This window comes from Patella vulgata, chromosome 9, assembly GCF_932274485.2.
Source record: "Patella vulgata chromosome 9, xgPatVulg1.2, whole genome shotgun sequence".
NCBI lineage: Eukaryota > Metazoa > Mollusca > Gastropoda > Patellidae > Patella > Patella vulgata.
The window spans coordinates 35,611,158-35,630,527 of record NC_065887.2 but is presented as its reverse complement, the minus strand read 5'-3'; the positions used below and the strand labels follow the sequence as shown (position 1 = coordinate 35,630,527).

At 37.6% G+C, this 19,370-nt stretch overlaps 1 protein-coding gene across 1 annotated transcript; it reads left to right on the top strand.

Moving 5' to 3' along the window:
- The first annotated feature begins 421 nt into the window (after positions 1–421).
- LOC126831839 (phospholipase B1, membrane-associated) lies at positions 422–17,076 on the top strand. Its single transcript, XM_050562477.2, has 13 exons — positions 422–482; positions 742–872; positions 3,438–3,519; positions 5,321–5,379; positions 6,028–6,095; positions 7,040–7,086; positions 7,273–7,381; positions 7,735–7,867; positions 9,902–10,059; positions 11,330–11,501; positions 12,806–12,907; positions 15,856–15,924; positions 16,934–17,076. The coding sequence occupies exons 1-13, from the start codon at positions 431–433 to the stop codon at positions 16,973–16,975; spliced, it is 1,224 nt and encodes a 407-aa protein (XP_050418434.1). The 5' UTR covers positions 422–430; the 3' UTR covers positions 16,976–17,076.
- The last annotated feature ends 2,294 nt before the right edge of the window (positions 17,077–19,370 follow it).

The window sequence follows — 19,370 nt, the reverse complement described above, 5'->3', positions numbered from 1 at the left end:
CCAATTCCTAAATAAACAAATATTTTGGTCCCATTTCTTTTTTTACTCATACTTTTATGTAATGTTTGTAGTTGTTAAACAAAATCTGTATTCTAACATTATAAGGTGTTCCTAAACCATGTGGTGGGGGGGGACTGGCCAAGACCTTTGAAGGGACATAGAAATAGTAAACCCGGATATCATGATGAATGCAAAATTGTTAGCCACAGGGACCTATTGAATAAGATAAGCACGCAGGTCCAAAGGGTGTCCTGGTATGAGGTATGAAATTCAGAAAGGTACGTCCCCAACGCATCTCATCAATCCAAGCCAATATTAAATCCTATGTCACGTGAAAGATTAAGCTGAAACTATCAGGAAAGCAAATTACTGAACTGATTTTATAATATTCCCTTACAAGATAAGATCAGACAGTGTTCTACTTTACATCATGCAGGTTCTCTTGATACTGACGGCGGTGGTTGCCACCACTATCGCTTCTGGTATGTACGATGTCTTTAAACTATGTTTCTTTTTTTCCGAAATGGTTAACTGTCTGTAGAGAGTAGTGCTAATGCAAGGTTTAACTAGTTCATTGCAGGCCAATGGGTTTAGATGTTTTAACAAAACTAAGAACATTCAGGGTTCTTGTGGAGGGCGGGGGGAGGGGGGCAAGACAATATATGCACTTTTATTATCAGTACTATTTATATCCGTAAGAATGTTAGTCGTCTAAATACAACTTTATTTTTAAATTTTCAGATACATTTTACGATAGATACACTAAATTCTTCAAGGAAACACTGCCAAACAGCCCTTACTTGTTAAATCTATGGAAGGAGCATCTGAAGAACTATACGGAACTTGTAGAAACAGACAGCAAACTTCAACAGGTTAGATATTCAGACACATAGAGTGAAACAAATGGGATTAAAAGTCCACTCGACACAAACTAAGTTTTTTCTGTACTAACATATGGTTCAATTTTATTTCCACAATTAGCTTGCGCGTAGGTATTTTTAGCCGTGGAAAGAAACCGGAGGACCCGGAGAAAAACCACGAAATTGGTCATATTGTGAGTGCACTCCCTATTTTAAGAATAGATATGCCGATTATACCTTGTGTGGTTTTATAACATTTATGTATATATCGGCAATGAGGTAGTTCAAAATTTGTATATGAGTCCAAGCAGGACTAACAAAGTTAGTACAAAATATGAGAGAAAAATAAGGGACTACTCCCCTCCCCCCATCTCCTGTCCCGAATAAAATTTAATAAATAAAATGCCAGTACGCCTGCAACGTGCAGCACATCCCCGTTGATTTTCATATGACTTTCTTGGTGAGAACATACAGTACCATAACTCGACCATGACCGATTTCTTTCTTCTTATCTAGATTCTCACGTAACTTAATAAATATATCAATTTTCTATAGTTCAGAATTCGTGTTCAGGTAAAAAAAAAAAAGGTTATCTGATCACCATCCCTAAAACGTTTTATAATTTACTGTAAAATGTAGGCCCTGGTTATTTTCAAAATAATGGGGCTGAACGTCTTACTGTTCTGCTTCTACTGGGCTACTAAAGATTGGCATACAGCATGCAGTGTGCTAGGAGGGAGATTTTGCCCGGAGAGCGCAGCTACGGTCTACTCTTCTATCGAATTCCATCTGTCAGGGGTTCTTTGACGTGCACGCCAATGTGTACATAATATGACTTTTCAAAATACAATGTAATGTCACCACAATGTAAAGGGACAACATATCAGTCGATTATTGCGAATACATCAACAGAGCCGCTAATGACGTAAAAGACCGCCCAGGTTCTGGTAGATCTCGCAGTACATCTGCACCAGTGCCGGATTAAGACGCATGGTGCCGCTGGCGCACTTAAGAAATGAAATGAAATGAAATGAAATGGAGTTTAACGTCCTACTGTTCTGCTCCTAACCTGGGCTAATGAAGACGGGCATACGCCATACAGTGTGCTATGAGGGAAATTTTGCCCGGACAGCGGCACTACGGCCTACTCTTATATCGAATTCCAACTGCCAAGGGATCTTTTACGTGCACGCCAATGTGTACACGGGACCTCGGTTTTTCGTCCCATCCGAACGACTAGACAGCTTTCCTTGTCAGCCCCTCCGTCCTGCATCACTGACAAGGGAGAACCACGCCGGAAAATCTGGATGAACTTTCTCGGCCAATGCAGGGATCGAACACCGCACTTAAGTAAATGGGACCCTTACCCAGCCCCCTCCAAAAAATAGTTTATGTTTTTAATGAAATTGAATATATAAAAAATATGATTGATAATTTATTGATTTGAATACACAATACGCAATGATATTTTATTTTATTTTTTTTTTTTACAGTAGACAGGTAGAGTAGAAATTACGACATGAAATAAATTAATTGATATCTATAGCAACTGTTGTCTATATGATGTTAATCTACATTTTATTACCGTTTTGAAAAGGATAAACATTGATTTTAAAAACATAATCACGAATGGGCTTTTACCCCCTTTACCAGATGTTACGTCTTACATTGACATAACGTTGCAGTTACGGAGTCACATGGTTAGCGGGATTCTTGACTATTGGACGGGACTTGGTTAACTTCAAAGAAAAATAAAGCAATGTAGGCTAATGACTGGACAGATATATATCGTTTTTTTTCTTAACTACTTTATACTTTGATATCGACCCTCTATTAGAGGAAACGATCAATATGCATTATGTCAATTTATAATAGAAATAATGAGCTTCAGTGCCGGACTGGTAGGCCGAAGGCCCACCTGTCAGTTTATTGACCAAGGCCCATACAAGTACGCGGCGAAGACGCGTCACGAGTGCGCCAAAGGCACGCGAACGTCTGAGGGGGGGGGGGGTCTCCCCCTAGGAAAATTTTGAAAATTGACAACCGCAAACCCAATTTCCAAGCATTTCAGACCAAAGCAGAAGAATGCAAATTTTTGATTTCCTGATACAGTTAGATAACAGAATGACCTAAGAGCACTATCATTAGATGAATTTGAGAATTTTCTTCAGTGTCGAAAACAAAAAATGAATTACACGGTTCTCGGTATAATGAGGTCAAACTCATAAAGTTCTTTCCTTGTAGTACACTTCTTTTTTCGTGTTGTTTGTCAGTCATTTTTTTCCTATCTTTTCTTTCTCCTGTCCTGTGTCCTTACCTCTCCTTCCTTCTTTCATTTCTTTCCCCCCCCTCTCCTTTCGTTCTCTTTTCTTCTTTATAGGCTTAGGCCCACTTTTTTTTTTAATGAGCTTAGGCCCACCTGTCACGGACAGGTGGACAGGTGGGCCCAGTCCGGCACTGATGAGCTTTATTATTTTAAATTGTGTCATGCTACTTTCTTTTTTAAAAAAAATATCGCCGCCCCAATCAAACCGCTATAACATAATTAATATTTTTAAAATGTTTGTTAATTTGTAGACACGAGCAGTTCATCGTTACCCTATTCCATCTTTTGATTGTCATACCGATACACCATGGGGTGGACGTGAAGCCACCAAAGGTAGGTGCATGTATTTAACTTATCAATTTAACATGATTAACTTCAGAGTTGGATTTTATGTCAACAGGGGATATAATAACTGTACCATCAACAGATACATTAAAGATACATTATGTAAGATTTAGATAAAGAACTAGCCATTCAACCACCGTACTGGTTGTCGAAGCTAAGTCTCGCTGTCCATTTGTAAATTAAATCAAAATATGACTGAACCTTTCTAATCTATTTAAAGTTATAATTTCATTTTTTTAAATTTATTTTTAAAATGTATTAAAATAAAGCCCTAAAATAGATGGTATCTATAAATAGACCTACCTTGTTAAAGAATAATCCTATTAATCCTATAATTCACTATTGCCAGTTGAGAAATTCGCAAAAATATAATTTTCAACTTCAAATTGAAATGTCTGAAGATAACTATTCCATGGTGGGGAATAGGAAAACAATGGAGGTAATTGGGGGTAATTGTGTTATTATTTCCGGTGTGAAGATTTTTAAGTGTGAGAAAGATAACCTATATTCGAATAATAGTGAGTTGACAACCTATTGAGCAAAAGACATACAAATAATTATGTTTTGACTTTCTTAGAAAATATGAAATTGTAACTTTAATATCGGAGAAATCTGATGTCATCGAGAGTTGATTATGGCCTCGATCAGTTAATTAATGTCTAATTAATAATTTAGATAAAATTTCAGGCCTAAAAAAGACCTGCAATAGACAGATTTAGCTCTTGACTAATGTAAAGATGGTTAGGCTATCGCATAGATGTCTGGATCAACCAATACACGTTATTGAATATCATTTAGGGAATATCCTTATGCATGTAATTTAGATTGTCATAGGTACACTAGTCTGTAAATAGTAATCGAAGGTCAATACTTTTACCGCTGTTGTTTCTGGATACAACTCAGAAAATTCATATAATAAATAAATGGGGAAAGAGTCAGAACGATTCAGAGTATCACCGGGCAGCCCAAATGCGTTTAGAAAAGTACCTTCTTTACCATATGCCCCGACAGGCCGACTCCATGACACTTTCCGGGACCACTGGAAGACTTACTCCTATAGTAAGAGTCAGAACGATTCAGAGAATCGAAGGACAGATCAAATGCGTTAAACAAAGTACCCTTTTACCATATGGCTAAGCAGGCCGAACCCATAACATTTTCCGGGGCCACTGGGAGAATTTCTCTTTGTCGAAAACCTTGTAAACGCGATAGAGACTACAGTTTTTAACGGATTTTTTGTCAAATATTGTGTGAAGCATAGTGGTAATGAAGGACGAATCTTATCGATATTCAGCGTACCGCGATCTTTTGTTAAATATTTACCAGAACCCCAACCACAGTGTTAAAGCGATCGTTTTTTTTTGTCAAATTATGTGCGAAGCAATAGGGTCATAATAGGACGAACCCTTTCGATATTCATCGTTCCGTCACTTCTGTTTCGGAGCTACGCTCTTTTTCCGAAAACCTTGTGCACAAAGGCTACAGTTTTAATGAATTTTTTTTAAAAAAATTTGGTGTGAAGGATTGGAGCCATGTGAGGATAAACTCTATCTGTTTTCAGTGTTCCGCCACTTTCTGTGAAAGCGATAGAGGCTATAGTATTTAATGGGTTTGTTTGAAGCATTGGGTTTATGAGAGGACGAACCCTATCGATATTAAGCTTCCCACGACCTTCCATTCATGAGTTTTAGAGCTAACTTAACAGATATATATATATTATATTAGAAGAAATTATAACAGCAATCGTTTTGTTTCTTTAAATAATATATGTATGTAATTGTTTTATTAGTACATGAAGTTCACCCTGGTGATATAACAGTTGTAGCAGCTCTTGGAGATTCTCTAACAGTACGTTCATCATTTTATCTTTTATTGTGTTTGTCGTATGTTATATTTACATGTAGGAAGTACGATGAAGTCTCGAGAGATAGACACAATTCAATATGAACACCTGTACTGCTCTAAACCAAATTATCACACAGTATTTCCTTGCAGAGATTAAATCACAGAATTTGTTATTTTATTCCCAAAGAAAGTACTTTCAGTTCTCACCAAACACAGAACAACTGACAACACTGAATTCATTTGACATTCCGGAAACCCAAACCACATTAATCTCCTCTTATTCGAGATTATAGAATCATAAACCTTATTTACTGCATTTAAGGAACATTGTATAACCTAAATCCAGATCAGACCAAGGAGCCATTATGACCCCACATATTCGCGAACAACGAATTATGATTTAGCTTGATATATATAACAGTAAATGCATCTTCACAATTTGTGAATATATTGAGTTGAGTCCCCCCCCCCCCCCCTGTATAGACTCCTTTGGTAAATCTTATTGGATCTAATATGACGGGTCAAATGCCTTCTGTAACAAACATCCACTAGTTTTGTGAGAACCACGATGGTAGCCACACTATAATGTTGATAGTTCTCTCTCTCTAAATATATATATATATATATATATATATATATATATTAATACAGGCTGGTAATGGTGTAGATGCCACTACTATTATTGGTGATCTGATCGAATATCGTGGTTTATCTTGGAGGTAATACATATTATTAATAGTTTATTCCTGTAACTTTTTATACACTAACACGTCAATGTTACATATTGCCGTCACGTCTGTTTGTCTGTAAGTCAGTCCGTCGCGGGTCTGTCGTTTACAATTTTTGTTAGCACAATAGAGGCTACGATAATCCATAAATTGGTTCGTTGGCCAAACTTTTTGGAACACGATGACTTTGCTTCTAATTGAGGCAGAATTTTCATTGGAGAAATGGCTTAACTGATGAACATTTTCTGCTTATACTAATAAGGGATAAGTAGTTTGGTTGGTTGATGCTTTGGAGCACGATAATTCCGTGAGAGTGATGGAGCTTGATATTTACTCCTAGAGTTATTATCCTAGGTTATTTCATACAATCCCGTGAAAGCTCCAGTTATATTTTACAGTATAAGGATTATTTCGCTTTTTGTTTAAACATACATTATGCAAGAGCCAAATCTGCCTATTTCAGGTATTTCTTTAGGCCTGAAATGTTATCTAAATTATTAATTAGACATTAATTAACCTATCCAGGCCATAATCAACCCTAGATGTCAGCGCTAGCCTGCGATCTTTAGTGGATTGTAAGCCGATTTACTGCATAACTTTCCTTCTCGATTAAACGATTAAATGGATAATCGAGACTATGCTGTTTATCGTACTGACTTTAGTAATGATGATCGAGGCTTATGAGACTTTCAGTCGCTTAGTTCTCGGTTCATAGTGGATCAATTTGAATGAAATTTTCACCAAATTGCCTTTACATTATCTAATTTTTAACTATTATAGTGAGAACTGCCAACTCATTACCGAATCTCCCATAATGTATCTTTAAAAGAACAATCAGAATTGCGGACGACTGAGTTGCTGTGGGCATATATAAGGTCTGAACATTTTTTAATGAAACTCTGAACATAAATGAAAGTATTTTTTTACCTTGTTAGTATCGGTGGAGATGGTTCACTTGCAAGCGGAGAACTTACTTTACCTAGTAAGTATTTTCTTTTACCATACCATAGGAATCAGAAAAGTATTAGACTTTAGCTCGATAATGATGAAGTTGGAAATTGTTCACACAATTAACACATTGCCATACGTATTACAAACGATTGAAAAGAAACCGCGTTATATTTACACAACTGTTGCTTTAAGATATTAAACAATCCTGTATATTTAGATATATTAAAGAAGTTCGGTAGAAATCTGTATGGTTATTCTACTGGGACGGGGCCAAGAACTGGTTCTAATTCTAAGTTTAATGTGGCTGATCCAGGCGATATTTCACAGTAAGTGGATATATTTATAACCCTATTCTTCATAATATTTACGTTTTTCGATAATTTTCGAAAATGTGGAATTTGGTGTGCGTGTAGCGCCATGTACATTATTAGCCATGCGTTTAGTTGATCTGTTTGCAATAGGCGTGTTGTTTATGACAACTTGACATGATAACTGAATAGCAGAGTTATATAACATATTTAAAACAATCGGGTCAATAAAAATCTCTAGACTAGGTATTTCCAAGGATATAAATAATCCGTTCGTTTCCCGTTTAATATATGTATATGTATATATATATATATATATATATATATATATGTGTGTGTGTGTAATGTATATTGCACGGTCTTTATTTCAGTGATATGCCAGCACAGGCTATAATGTTGGTTAATAGAATGCGAGCCGATGCAAACGTAAATTTTTTGAAGGATTGGAAGATCATTACTTTATTCGTCGGGGGCAATGATTTGTGTTCTTATTGTCATGATAAGGTATGTACGTATAGACCGGAGGCTCAGTGCGCGGGGGTGTCCATCAAATGGGCACAAAACCAGTTTTTATATTTTACAATGACATTTATTGCTTTAAATCTTCCGAGTGCAAAAACGGAAAATTGGAACTTTTGACCCCCGGGGTCACAAAGAACAAAGGTGAATTTAGCAAGTTTACATTTTTATTGAAAAAATGATTACCTTCGATCATTTTTAGCATGGTTTCATGATATATAAGAATGACTGCGCATTCACTTTCAGTGCAAATGACCTCATTTGAACTTTGACCCCGAATATCTCGAAAACGCCCCAACGGCGAACTGATTACCACTCGGCATCGTATTCTACGCAAAATTTTACTCTAGAAAAGTTGAGTCTGGTTTTGTGCCCATTTGATGGAACCCCCCCGCACTGAGCCTCCAGACTAGTAAGCGTCTCGCTAAGAAAAGTAAAAGTTTGGTCAATTCGATTCTTAAAGGGGCAGTCCTCGATTTAAGCGGACACAGTAAATATTGATAGTCACACAAAACAGCTATAATGTCTCAAAAAACCAGCGGCTGCCAGGCAGGATTCGCCCACATTTTCGAGAGATGGATAGAGAACAAGCTAAAAAGAAAGCGATTTTTCGTACAATCAGGGGCCATAATTCCGGAAGTTACTGTCCGATATGCGCGAATATCGAAAGGAACCGAGATCTTTGGGTTATAAACTTACATTTCAAGTTTCAACAACATCGGATAAAAATTGTGACCCCTATAGTGTCCATAAGCTAAAAACGTGATTTTTCGTACAAACAGGGGCCATAATCCATGAAGTTTCGATCCGATACATGCCAATATCGAAAGCAGCCGAGATCTGTTGGAGATAAACCTATATTTCAAATTTCGTCAAAATCGGATAAGAATTGTGACCTGTAGAGTGTCCACAAACAATTGTGGACGGACGGACGGACGTCCAGACGTCCGGACGGACAGGGGCGACGGCATAATACGTCCACATGAAAATGTGGGCGTATTAAAACGATAGCCATAAACTGCAACATTTCAAATTTGTTAAGGTCTAAATCTTAAGACATTTGAAACAAAATCCATTACAATCTATGGCCTATATCGCCATCACAAGGTTATCGATACGGTTCATCCTCTCATGAACCTAATGCTAAACACCATCCTTCAAAAATACTAGCCTCTATCGCAGGCAACAGAAGGTTGCAGAACACTAGATATCAAAAGGGCTCGTCCTTTCATGACTCGAATGCAAAAAAAAAGAGTTAATAACTGCAGCCTGCATTGCGTTCACAAGGTATTCGGCAAAGAGGGGTGTAACTACGGAACGGAAGGTCACACAATGCTGAATATGGCCTCCCTTGCATTCACAATGTTTTCGGAAAAGGGGGCATAACTGAAATGTGGGCGTATAAAAATTGGTTTTGTGAAGAAGTAGCACATCAAAATGGTGAGTAATTCGGAAATTAGTGAAAGAATTGTTTAACGGGGTTACCTGCCGTTACGCATTTATAAGATTTTTATTGTTCCATTGTATGGGTGATTAGATAATCGCGACGATCACCTGCCACCATAACACCGGAAGCATATATGGCGTGGAATTTGGGGACTTATCATCAATAATATATTGAAAATAAAAGTTTTTGTTTCTTCGAAATAGTGTCACTGGAGCTTAAGGACTTGGACAAGGTTTTTTTTAAAGATTCTTTCGAATATAATAATCCAGCCTTATGAACTATATCTGAGACCGCTTCTGTATATTGGCCTAAAGATGCAAGCCTGCAGGGCGCTTATTCACGAAAACTGAAACTAAGATTCAATCGAAATTTTAAGAAATACTGCAATTCGATTGGCTGACCAGTAAAATCAATTTGCATATATCCAATTTGCATATTGGTCAGCCAATCGAATTGCAGTATTTCTTAAAATTTCGATTGTATCTTAATTTAAGTTTTGTGAATAAGGGCCCAGAAGACTAGGATTTTGATCTTGATTTTTGATGTAGAGATGATGATACTGCATTTTTCAGAATAAATATAGTGCTCAAACCTACACTGCTAACATTCAACAAGCACTGGATACTCTTCACAGTCAAGTACCAAGGGCCTTTGTTAACCTGGTTCCTATTTTTGACATCGCTCCTGTTGCAGCACTTAGTTCTGGTTTCTTCTGTACTTTTGTCCACGCGTAAGTTCTCTTTCCTTGCAATCCTGAACGACGCCAATCTTCCTGAGTAATTAAGCAGATCTAAAACTCGTCTGTAGAACTTCGAGCCTGTTTCATGAACAGAGATGTAGAGTAAAATGTTCGCTTTACATGTACGCAAGCCTATACTCTGTTAAATGGGACCATGGTGGCGTATGTATTTACATGTGACCATTTCAGTAAGTTGCCCTGCTCAGCAATATACCTCATCGTACGCTATGTAACTAGCTTGGTCGTAAGTTATCTTATACTAAAATCATCGTACATGGTCTTACTTTAAAATTAACGCATCGCATGCATAGAATATTAAAGGAGGCATATCGCTAACTCAGTATCATCCACGGTCTTCGACATTGCAATCACAAATTATTTGTCAATTTAAATCAACACTGATGTTGTGATCTTACCTGGAAAAGATGGGCTTTTGATATCCAATATTTAAGACAAAATGACAATTTTGAGATTGGCACACAAATCGCATGCCAGAGTGCTTCGAGTGCCATTTGTAATGACTGAGGCTAACATAATATCCCACAGGGGAAAATACTATCGGTATAGACTGAAATAACCAGGCGCCAAAAACTGACATTCAATTCGGATTGTACGGGTATTTCAGTGAATATCAATAATTAGAAATTACAGTAAAAACAGAAACGATTGAATGTAGATCAGTTATGTACATTCATAGTCTATTACTTTATTATATGCGTTGCGACCCATTTGTGCCAAAGAATAGCGATTTAGCTCCTTTAACCATTCCTCCTTCTTCCTGTTCATCGTCAGTTATTTTACTTTTGAAATTTTGAATAAGCGATACAACCATTCACGAAACTAAACCTACATTACTTAAAGTTACAATTTTATATTTTTAAGTTATATTTTAAAATTGTATTAAAATAAAGGCCTAAAATAGATGGTATCTATAAACAGTCCTACCTTGTTAAAGAATAATCCTATTAATCCTATAATTCACTATTGCCAGTTGAGAAATTGGCAAAAATATCATTTTCAACTTCAAATTCAAACGTTTGAAGATAGCTATTCCATGGTGGGGAATAGGAAAACAAGGGAGGTAACTGTGTTATTATTTCCGGTGTGAAGATTTTTAAGTGTGAGAAAGATAACCTATGATCGTATAATAGTGAGTTGATAACCTATTGAGCAAAAGACATAGAAATGATAATGTTTTGACTTTCTTAGAAAATATGAAATTGTAACTTTAATATTTAAATATTTTTTTTTGTTAAATTAGTCTTGTATGTGATTGTGGTCATGATAAGAATAATGCCGCCATGTTGAAACAAGTATCTATAGAATATCAACAAGGTTTAGAACAGTTGGTTGCTACTGGTAGATATGATACTCGGGACGATTTTACTGTTGTTATTCAACCTTTCTTTAAAAATACAGAACCACCCATGGACGTAAGTATCTAGATAATATACTGAGCGCCATGGAAAACGCATTACTTTTTTTTCCCAAATATTTTATTACTAGGTGGTTTTGTATGTATAATATTATGCAATACTATGAACTATTGTTTCACACAATGCTCCCAAACGCAAAAAATATCGGCCCGTGTGCACAAAAAAAAAAAAATTGCACGAGATGCACATGAAAAACCCAATATTCACGTGCAGCATTGTGTGTGAGCCCTTTAAAAGAATGTTTTCAACATAATGTGCAGTAAATGAACTGTGAAACGTCAATCTGTCGTAATTTGTTGTTGGACGTGTGAAGGAATCGAGCTAGAGATGCCGAGACCTACTGAAAATCAACGGAATGAAGCCATGGGAATGTCCAGGGCTGGCATGTCTACACGTGCTATCGCCAGACACTTCAATTGTCATCAGTCTATTATTGTAAGGTTAGTGGAACGTGTTCGAGTTACTGGATCAACACGTGACCGTCAACGTCCTGGTCCACAACGCTTTACAACCAAGGCACAAGACCGTTACATCCGGGTCACTCATCTGCGTGACAGATTCGGCCCAGCGACTCGAACAGGTGCAGCAGTCGTCGGAAGACAAGGACCAGTAAGAGCCAACACCGTAAGACGTCGTCTAAGAGAAGTAAGACTCCGTGCACAACGACCTTATGTTGGAGCTATCCTTAGGACACCAGACATGGAGAAGAATAGACTGGCAAAGTGTGCTCTTCAGTCATGAGAGTCGCTTTCATCTTTATCACGCTGATGGCCGTCAACGTGTGTGGAGACGTCTTGGGGAACGTCTTGCAGACTGCTGCGTCTTCGAAACGAATCGATGGGGTGGGGGAAGTGTAATGGTGTGGGGGGGGGGGCTTCACATTTCATCACCGGACCGCCCTACACATTTGCAGGGGTCGCGTTAATGCTGTAGCCTACCGTGATGATGGACCGTGGAGGACACACGCGCTACTGACATCTGTGTCGTACTTTTGGTTTTGGCCCCTCTGACTTTGTACCACTGATTACAGAATAAACATCCATAAGTGTACAAATGTGTTGTTATTGATGTGTTCCCATTTGAATATTGTTCACAATAAGAAGCAAAATAAATAAGATATGTGTACAGCATCATTTTGTTATACGAAAAACTAAGTGATGCGTTTTCCATGGCGCTCAGTTTAAACAACTCCTATAACCATATCGTTATAACCTTGAGTTTGTTTGTTATAATTATTTGAATGTATACCTATGAACCAGAGGGCTTTAAATGATTGAAGCATCCTTTTTTACTTTTCTTAGGGAAATAAAGGAGACATCGACATGACGTATTTTTCTGCTGATTGTTTTCACTTTAGTGGTAAAGGTCACGGAGCTGCTGCTCTTTCACTGTGGAATAATATGGTAAGTTATGACATTAATCTTAAACACCGTAGGCCTATCAGCATCTGAATACAAAACGTCTAAACAAAACAATTGAATGCGCCCGCCTCAAATCAATATGACCAATCTGGACTAAAATGTATGGCGGTTTTCACCAAAAGTTTGGGCCCGTGTTCAGTTTAAGTCCGCTTCCTCTACAGCCCATATAAACAAGTCTATATTAGTATATAAAATCTCTTGGTGGGCACTTTTTTAATGTAGGGTGCCCCGTGGCCGAATCTTTTCCCTTCTAAAAGTTGTACTCGACACGTTGAATGTGCACGCTTCAGTGACGTAACTCAAATTGATTTCAGACGAGTCTCGAGCTCTCTTTGTGTCTATAAATAGCCACAGCACGTGAAATTCTCAACACTTGTAATAACAATTACAGACGTAAATAATCTATTGTTGACGATTCTGAATAGCAGTAATATTTAGCTTTTTGGTTATTACTACAGCTTTAGAAATTACGCTCGTTTTATTTTTTAAATTGCTTTATTATTAACTAGACCGTTAGGAGTGGCATCTTTTGGTTTAGTAAAAATAATATCTCTGAATAACGCGGGTTGGGCAGGAAAATGATACTAGCAGTAGTTTCATTTTACTTTTACAAGGTTCTTAAAACAATTGTTGTGTCGCCCACCGGGCGTTATTTGTAAATTCAATTTCTTGTTCTAGCTTTCTGTCATGTTTCGTAAAAAAAGTAGTCTTGATTATCCCGGTCTGTCAATCAGACGGAGAATGGTCGGTAGACTGGTTAAGTGAGACTAATTTCAAAACAAGGGCACGTAACCTATTTTTTGCTCAAAAGTGTCTGGATGACATGGACGACACTCCGAACCATTTTTCAGTGTATTATTTATAGATGGTTAAATGGTCAAGTACAACATGACCGTTTATTTAGTGACTATAATTGTGCGAAACTGATTTAAAGCTTAGTATATATATATATATATATATATATATATAAGTATTGTGGTGTAATTGTCGAGATATTTATTTATGGTGGGGCAGCCTATTTAATGCCCCTTTCAGCGAGAAGTCATGTGGTGTTACAAAGTTCTAACGGCGTTTGCTATCTTAAAGGAATGAACATATATTTGTAGCCTATTTATTCATCATTAAACAATACATTATGGTAAGTATTATGAAAAGAAAAACATTTTATCAATATTTTTACTAAATATCATCCAGAAAAATCAAAATCCGCGATATATCGCGGTATGTTCGGTTTTTCGATATTTTTGCCGATTTAAATTTCTGTGACGGTTTTATATCGAAAAACCGAAATATCGCCCAGCTCTACTAGTCCGTATACTGAAATCGATTAGAACCTATAGAAAAATGTTTCGTTGCGTCCCTCGAGTGTCTAAGTAATATTTAATACTATAAATATTGCTTTATCTTACACAAAATTCGTTGCCACATTCACCGCTTTTCACAGCAAAGAGAAATTATTTTAGAATCGAATTCGTTTTGAATTGAGTGTTAAGGGTGCTAAAATCCATACGCCGCTAATGACGTTACAAGTTTGGCCAATCAGATTACCGGGAAATATACCGTACCGTTTTATTATTTTCAAATTATTTAACACCCAATTGAGAAATCCAGTCTTGGGACTGTGCAATACCAGGCCCGTAGCCATCGGGGGGCAGGGCGCAATGCCCCCCCCCCCTGAAAAAAAATGGCGACCATAGCTCTAAAATACCTACTGTAGACTGTGCCGGGTGTCCCCCCCCCCCCGCCCCCCAAAAAAACAACTTCACTGCCCCTCCGCAGCCAGCAAGCTGGCTATGGGACTGGGCAATACCCCTATTAAGTTGGACTGGACAATATTCATGTTCAGATAGGACTGGGAAATACACGCTTGAAGTTGGGATGGGCAATACCCAAATTAAGTTAGGAATGAGCAATACCCACATTAAGCTGTTACAGAGCTGCCTGACAAGGACAGCTGTCTAGTCCTTCGGATGAGACGAAAAACCGAGGTCCCGTGTATACATTAGAATGCACGTAAAAGATCCCTTGGCAGTTGGAATTCGATATAAGAGTAGGCGATAGTGCCACTGCCCGGGCAAAATTTCCCTCATAGCACACTGTATGGCGTATGCCCGTCTTCATTAGCCCAGTATAGGAGCAAAACAGTAGGACGTTAAACCCCATTTCATTTCATTTCATTTCATTTGTTACAGAGCTACACTGAACAACAGTGATTATTCGCTAAACCGCTCCAATCACTGAGATTGATGACATGGGTGTGGGTTAATAACTCACAGTATTAACTTTTTTCCTTCTGCAAATTAAATTCTAGAACATTTGTTGAAGTATTAGAAAAACAAATAAAGGTGTTTGAAGTATATCTGGATAAAAAATAATTCCTATTTAGGGTAAATGGGTATATAAAATGAGTAAAAGGCACCATTCTGCCCGCACCAGTATGGTCTGATGTAAATACTGCACGTGCTACCGAGCCAATGATCGACGATGTGTGATGTGATGTCACACGTAGAAGGCATGTGGACTTCATCTTATACAGAGTTAGAAGAAGGCTTTTGCAATACGTCTGTGAAACAGGTTGATACTGAGCAATATTCACATTAAGCTGGGACTGAGCAATACCTTATTAAGCTAGGGATAAGTAATACACATATTATTAGGCTGGGCTGGGCTTTATAGGGTAATACACACATTAAGCTGGGACAAGGCAATGTCCACATTAATTTCGGGCTGCATACCCTTAAGCTAAGACTGTGCTTGAACTGGGCAATGTCCACATTAAGCTGGGACTGGGTAATGTCCATATTAACGCCGGGACTAGGCAATACCGCCATTTACCCTGGCAATTCGTGTTATGTGTTTCATTTACAGTTATCTTTTAATTAATGCCAGGCGATTCACCATTAATTGTTTTATTATTTGATTTGTTATAGTTGGAATCTCCTGGACACAAACAAGAAGAATGGCATCTAGATCAACCATTCCACTGTCCGGGTACTCATGTAAGTTTGATCTGAACTCATAATTTGAAATATCTGTCAAGAAATAAACTCGGTAGTCAATTATATGAAAATTTTGCCATGCATGGTTTCAGATCTGTTGTTATTGCTTGCTATATAAAATTGCCCTAGACATTTGTTACTGTACTTGTTTGAAAACGTTGTGCGGATATTGTTCGAAACGTCGCCTAAATAAATCAGTATGTGTTATAGTTTATTTCTCTATCCAGTTACTAAATACCTCTAAAGGATTATTTCTATGATGTTGCTAAACATGTATATTGAATTTAAAAATTTAAAATTCAGCCAATGACCAATCCGTCAACTCTTCTCTTGGATTAACTTTAATGAGTCCATTAGCAAAGGATAATGAAATTGACTATCCAACAACAAAAATTGAACGAACAATCGACATATTAGCAAGATAACAACCGTTAGAGTTTAACGGATCGTTAAAATAACTGAGTTTTGAACACTCGGCTCCTGGTCGATTGATAAGGTGTTGTTTATCAATACGGAAAATTCATCAAGCGGTATATGTGGGTTGGGTTTTAAGAATTTGGCGGCGCACAGGGATTACAGACTTTTTTCCAAGATGGTTGATATCGAAAACTTCTTTATCGTTGTGAAATTGGTTTTAATATTTTTCAAAGAAATAAAGTTGATTATTCCCGTATAATTTATCATTTTTTTTTTTTACAAATGTTATCATAATTGTTCTTATTTGATTATAATCAATGTGATGGTTTTAAGAATAGTGCTATGTATTTGATTTGGTAACGTTCTGGAGCAATAGTCAGTGTAGTAATGAACTATGACTAATTCAAGTGGACCCTATGTTCGTGATATTTTCTAATGTCTTTCAGCCCCCCACCCCACCCCATGATTCCTAATGATATAACCCCTTTGTTCGCCATATCCTTGCGCTCCCACCCATATATACTTTTGCAGTAAAAATGCATTGTACCGTCATGTCAGAAATAATTCTTACATATAATTTTGTTTGTTTCAGAATGGTCATGATCATTGGTATTTCACCACCAACAAAAACTAAAATGTGATCAAGCAACTTAAATTATTCTTGAAATAAAGAAAAATGAAAACCCTCTCTTCATCTTTATGGCTATTTGTCAGATATTGGCAGTGAGTGGAAAATCGGACGAGCGGTTTAAAATGTTCAATAGATCATCTTAATGTTGTAGTACAGTATACAATTAGTAATTGTTTAAGATAGTCTGGTTATACGCACTTTGAATTGGATTGATACACAACTGGAAGACAGTGTAGTTGATGAAGAATGGGTGTTATGTTATCTCGAATTTTCGTGACATACGCCTAGCAGCATTATTTTCAATTATCTGGTTTATCGACGAGCCGGTTCGGAAGTCCGATTAGTAAATGGTTACAAGACTCTATCCTGGATGTGACTAGAGTCTGAACTAAAGTCCTCTGAAATGTTTTTACGATTTCGTCCAATGTTTCTTAATCTTAGTTGGTAATAAGATGATTTACTATGTTATTGGCGTGTTGTTCAAGAGACATTTTCAAACGAAAATCACTCCAATGTTACGAGGTGTAGGTAAAACTTCACAACTATCTACCGATAAAACATCGTTACTTGAAGCAAGGGATGCGAGACGGGGGCTAAGTAAGGTGCGGGTAGAAGTCACAACTGTCCACCGATAAAGTTTTGTCATTTGAATCAAGGGTTGCAAGATATTTTTGGAGCCCAACAGTAAATACTCTGTTTTGCCTGCATTTAATTTTAGGAATAACTTGGGATTATTGGGAATTGTTGAAAACAAATACACTTCTTCACTATAATTGTCAAAAGTTAACATCTTTACACGGATTTTATTCATAAGCATACTCTGAGTGGGTTGAATTTGAAAAAAAACCCCAACATAATTTGCTTCCATAATGACCTGTTTCTCTACAAATCATCTAATGTAGGGATTATTGCTGTTTAAATTAATAATAATAATAATATATTACATTTGATAATGCGCCACATCCTCCCAAGTGAGTGCTCTGTGCGCTAATACAGCCAATACAGTGACAAAAACTAAATACAACCAGCGGCTGGCCAGGCAAGATACGCTCACATTTTGCAAGAGATGGATAGAAAACAAGCTAAAAACAAATACGAATTTTCGAACAATCAAGGGCCATAATCCAGGAAGTTACGTTCGGATATGCGCAATTATCAAAAGGGGCCAGGATCTTTGTGATTTAAACATAAGTATAAAGTTTCATCAAAATCGGATACAAATTGTGGTTTCTAGAGGGTTCAAAATCTTGATATGCCATATTTATACACTATTTGCGTACGAAATTCGAACTCAACCATCATTAGTATGTGCCTACAAGCTAAAAAAACGTGAATCCGGGGCCAAAATCCACGAAGTTATGGTCAGATACATGTCAATATCGAAAGGAGCCGAGATTTTGGGGAGATAGACCTATATTTCAAGTTTCGTCAAAATCGGATAAAAATTGTGATTCGTAGAGTGTCCACACACAATTTGTGGACGGACGGACAGGGGCGACGGCATAATACGTCCATATGAAAATGTGGGCGTATAAAAAGAATTAATGGGGTTTCTAAAAACCGAAATATCGCCCAGCTCTACTAGTCCGTATACTGAAATCGATTAGAACCTATAGAAAAATGTTTCGTTGCGTCCCTCGAGTGTCTAAGTAATATTTAATACTATAAATATTGCTTTATCTTACACAAAATTCGTTGCCACATTCACCGCTTTTCACAGCAAAGAGAAATTATTTTAGAATCGAATTCGTTTTGAATTGAGTGTTAAGGGTGCTAAAATCCATACGCCGCTAATGACGTTACAAGTTTGGCCAATCAGATTACCGGGAAATATACCGTACCGTTTTATTATTTTCAAATTAATTAACACCCAATTGAGAAATCCAGTCTTGGGACTGTGCAATACCAGGCCCGTAGCCAGCGGGGGGCAGGGCGCAATGCCCCCCCCCCCCTGAAAAAAAATGGCGACCATAGCTCTAAAATACCTACTGTAGACTGTGCCGGGTGTCCCCCCCCCGCCCCCCAAAAAAACAACTTCACTGCCCCTCCGCAGCCAGCAAGCTGGCTATGGGACTGGGCAATACCCCTATTAAGTTGGACTGGACAATATTCATGTTCAGATAGGACTGGGAAATACACGCTTGAAGTTGGGATGGGCAATACCCAAATTAAGTTAGGAATGAGCAATACCCACATTAAGCTGTTACAGAGCTGCCTGACAAGGACAGCTGTCTAGTCCTTCGGATGAGACGAAAAACCGAGGTCCCGTGTATACATTAGAATGCACGTAAAAGATCCCTTGGCAGTTGGAATTCGATATAAGAGTAGGCGATAGTGCCACTGCCCGGGCAAAATTTCCCTCATAGCACACTGTATGGCGTATGCCCGTCTTCATTAG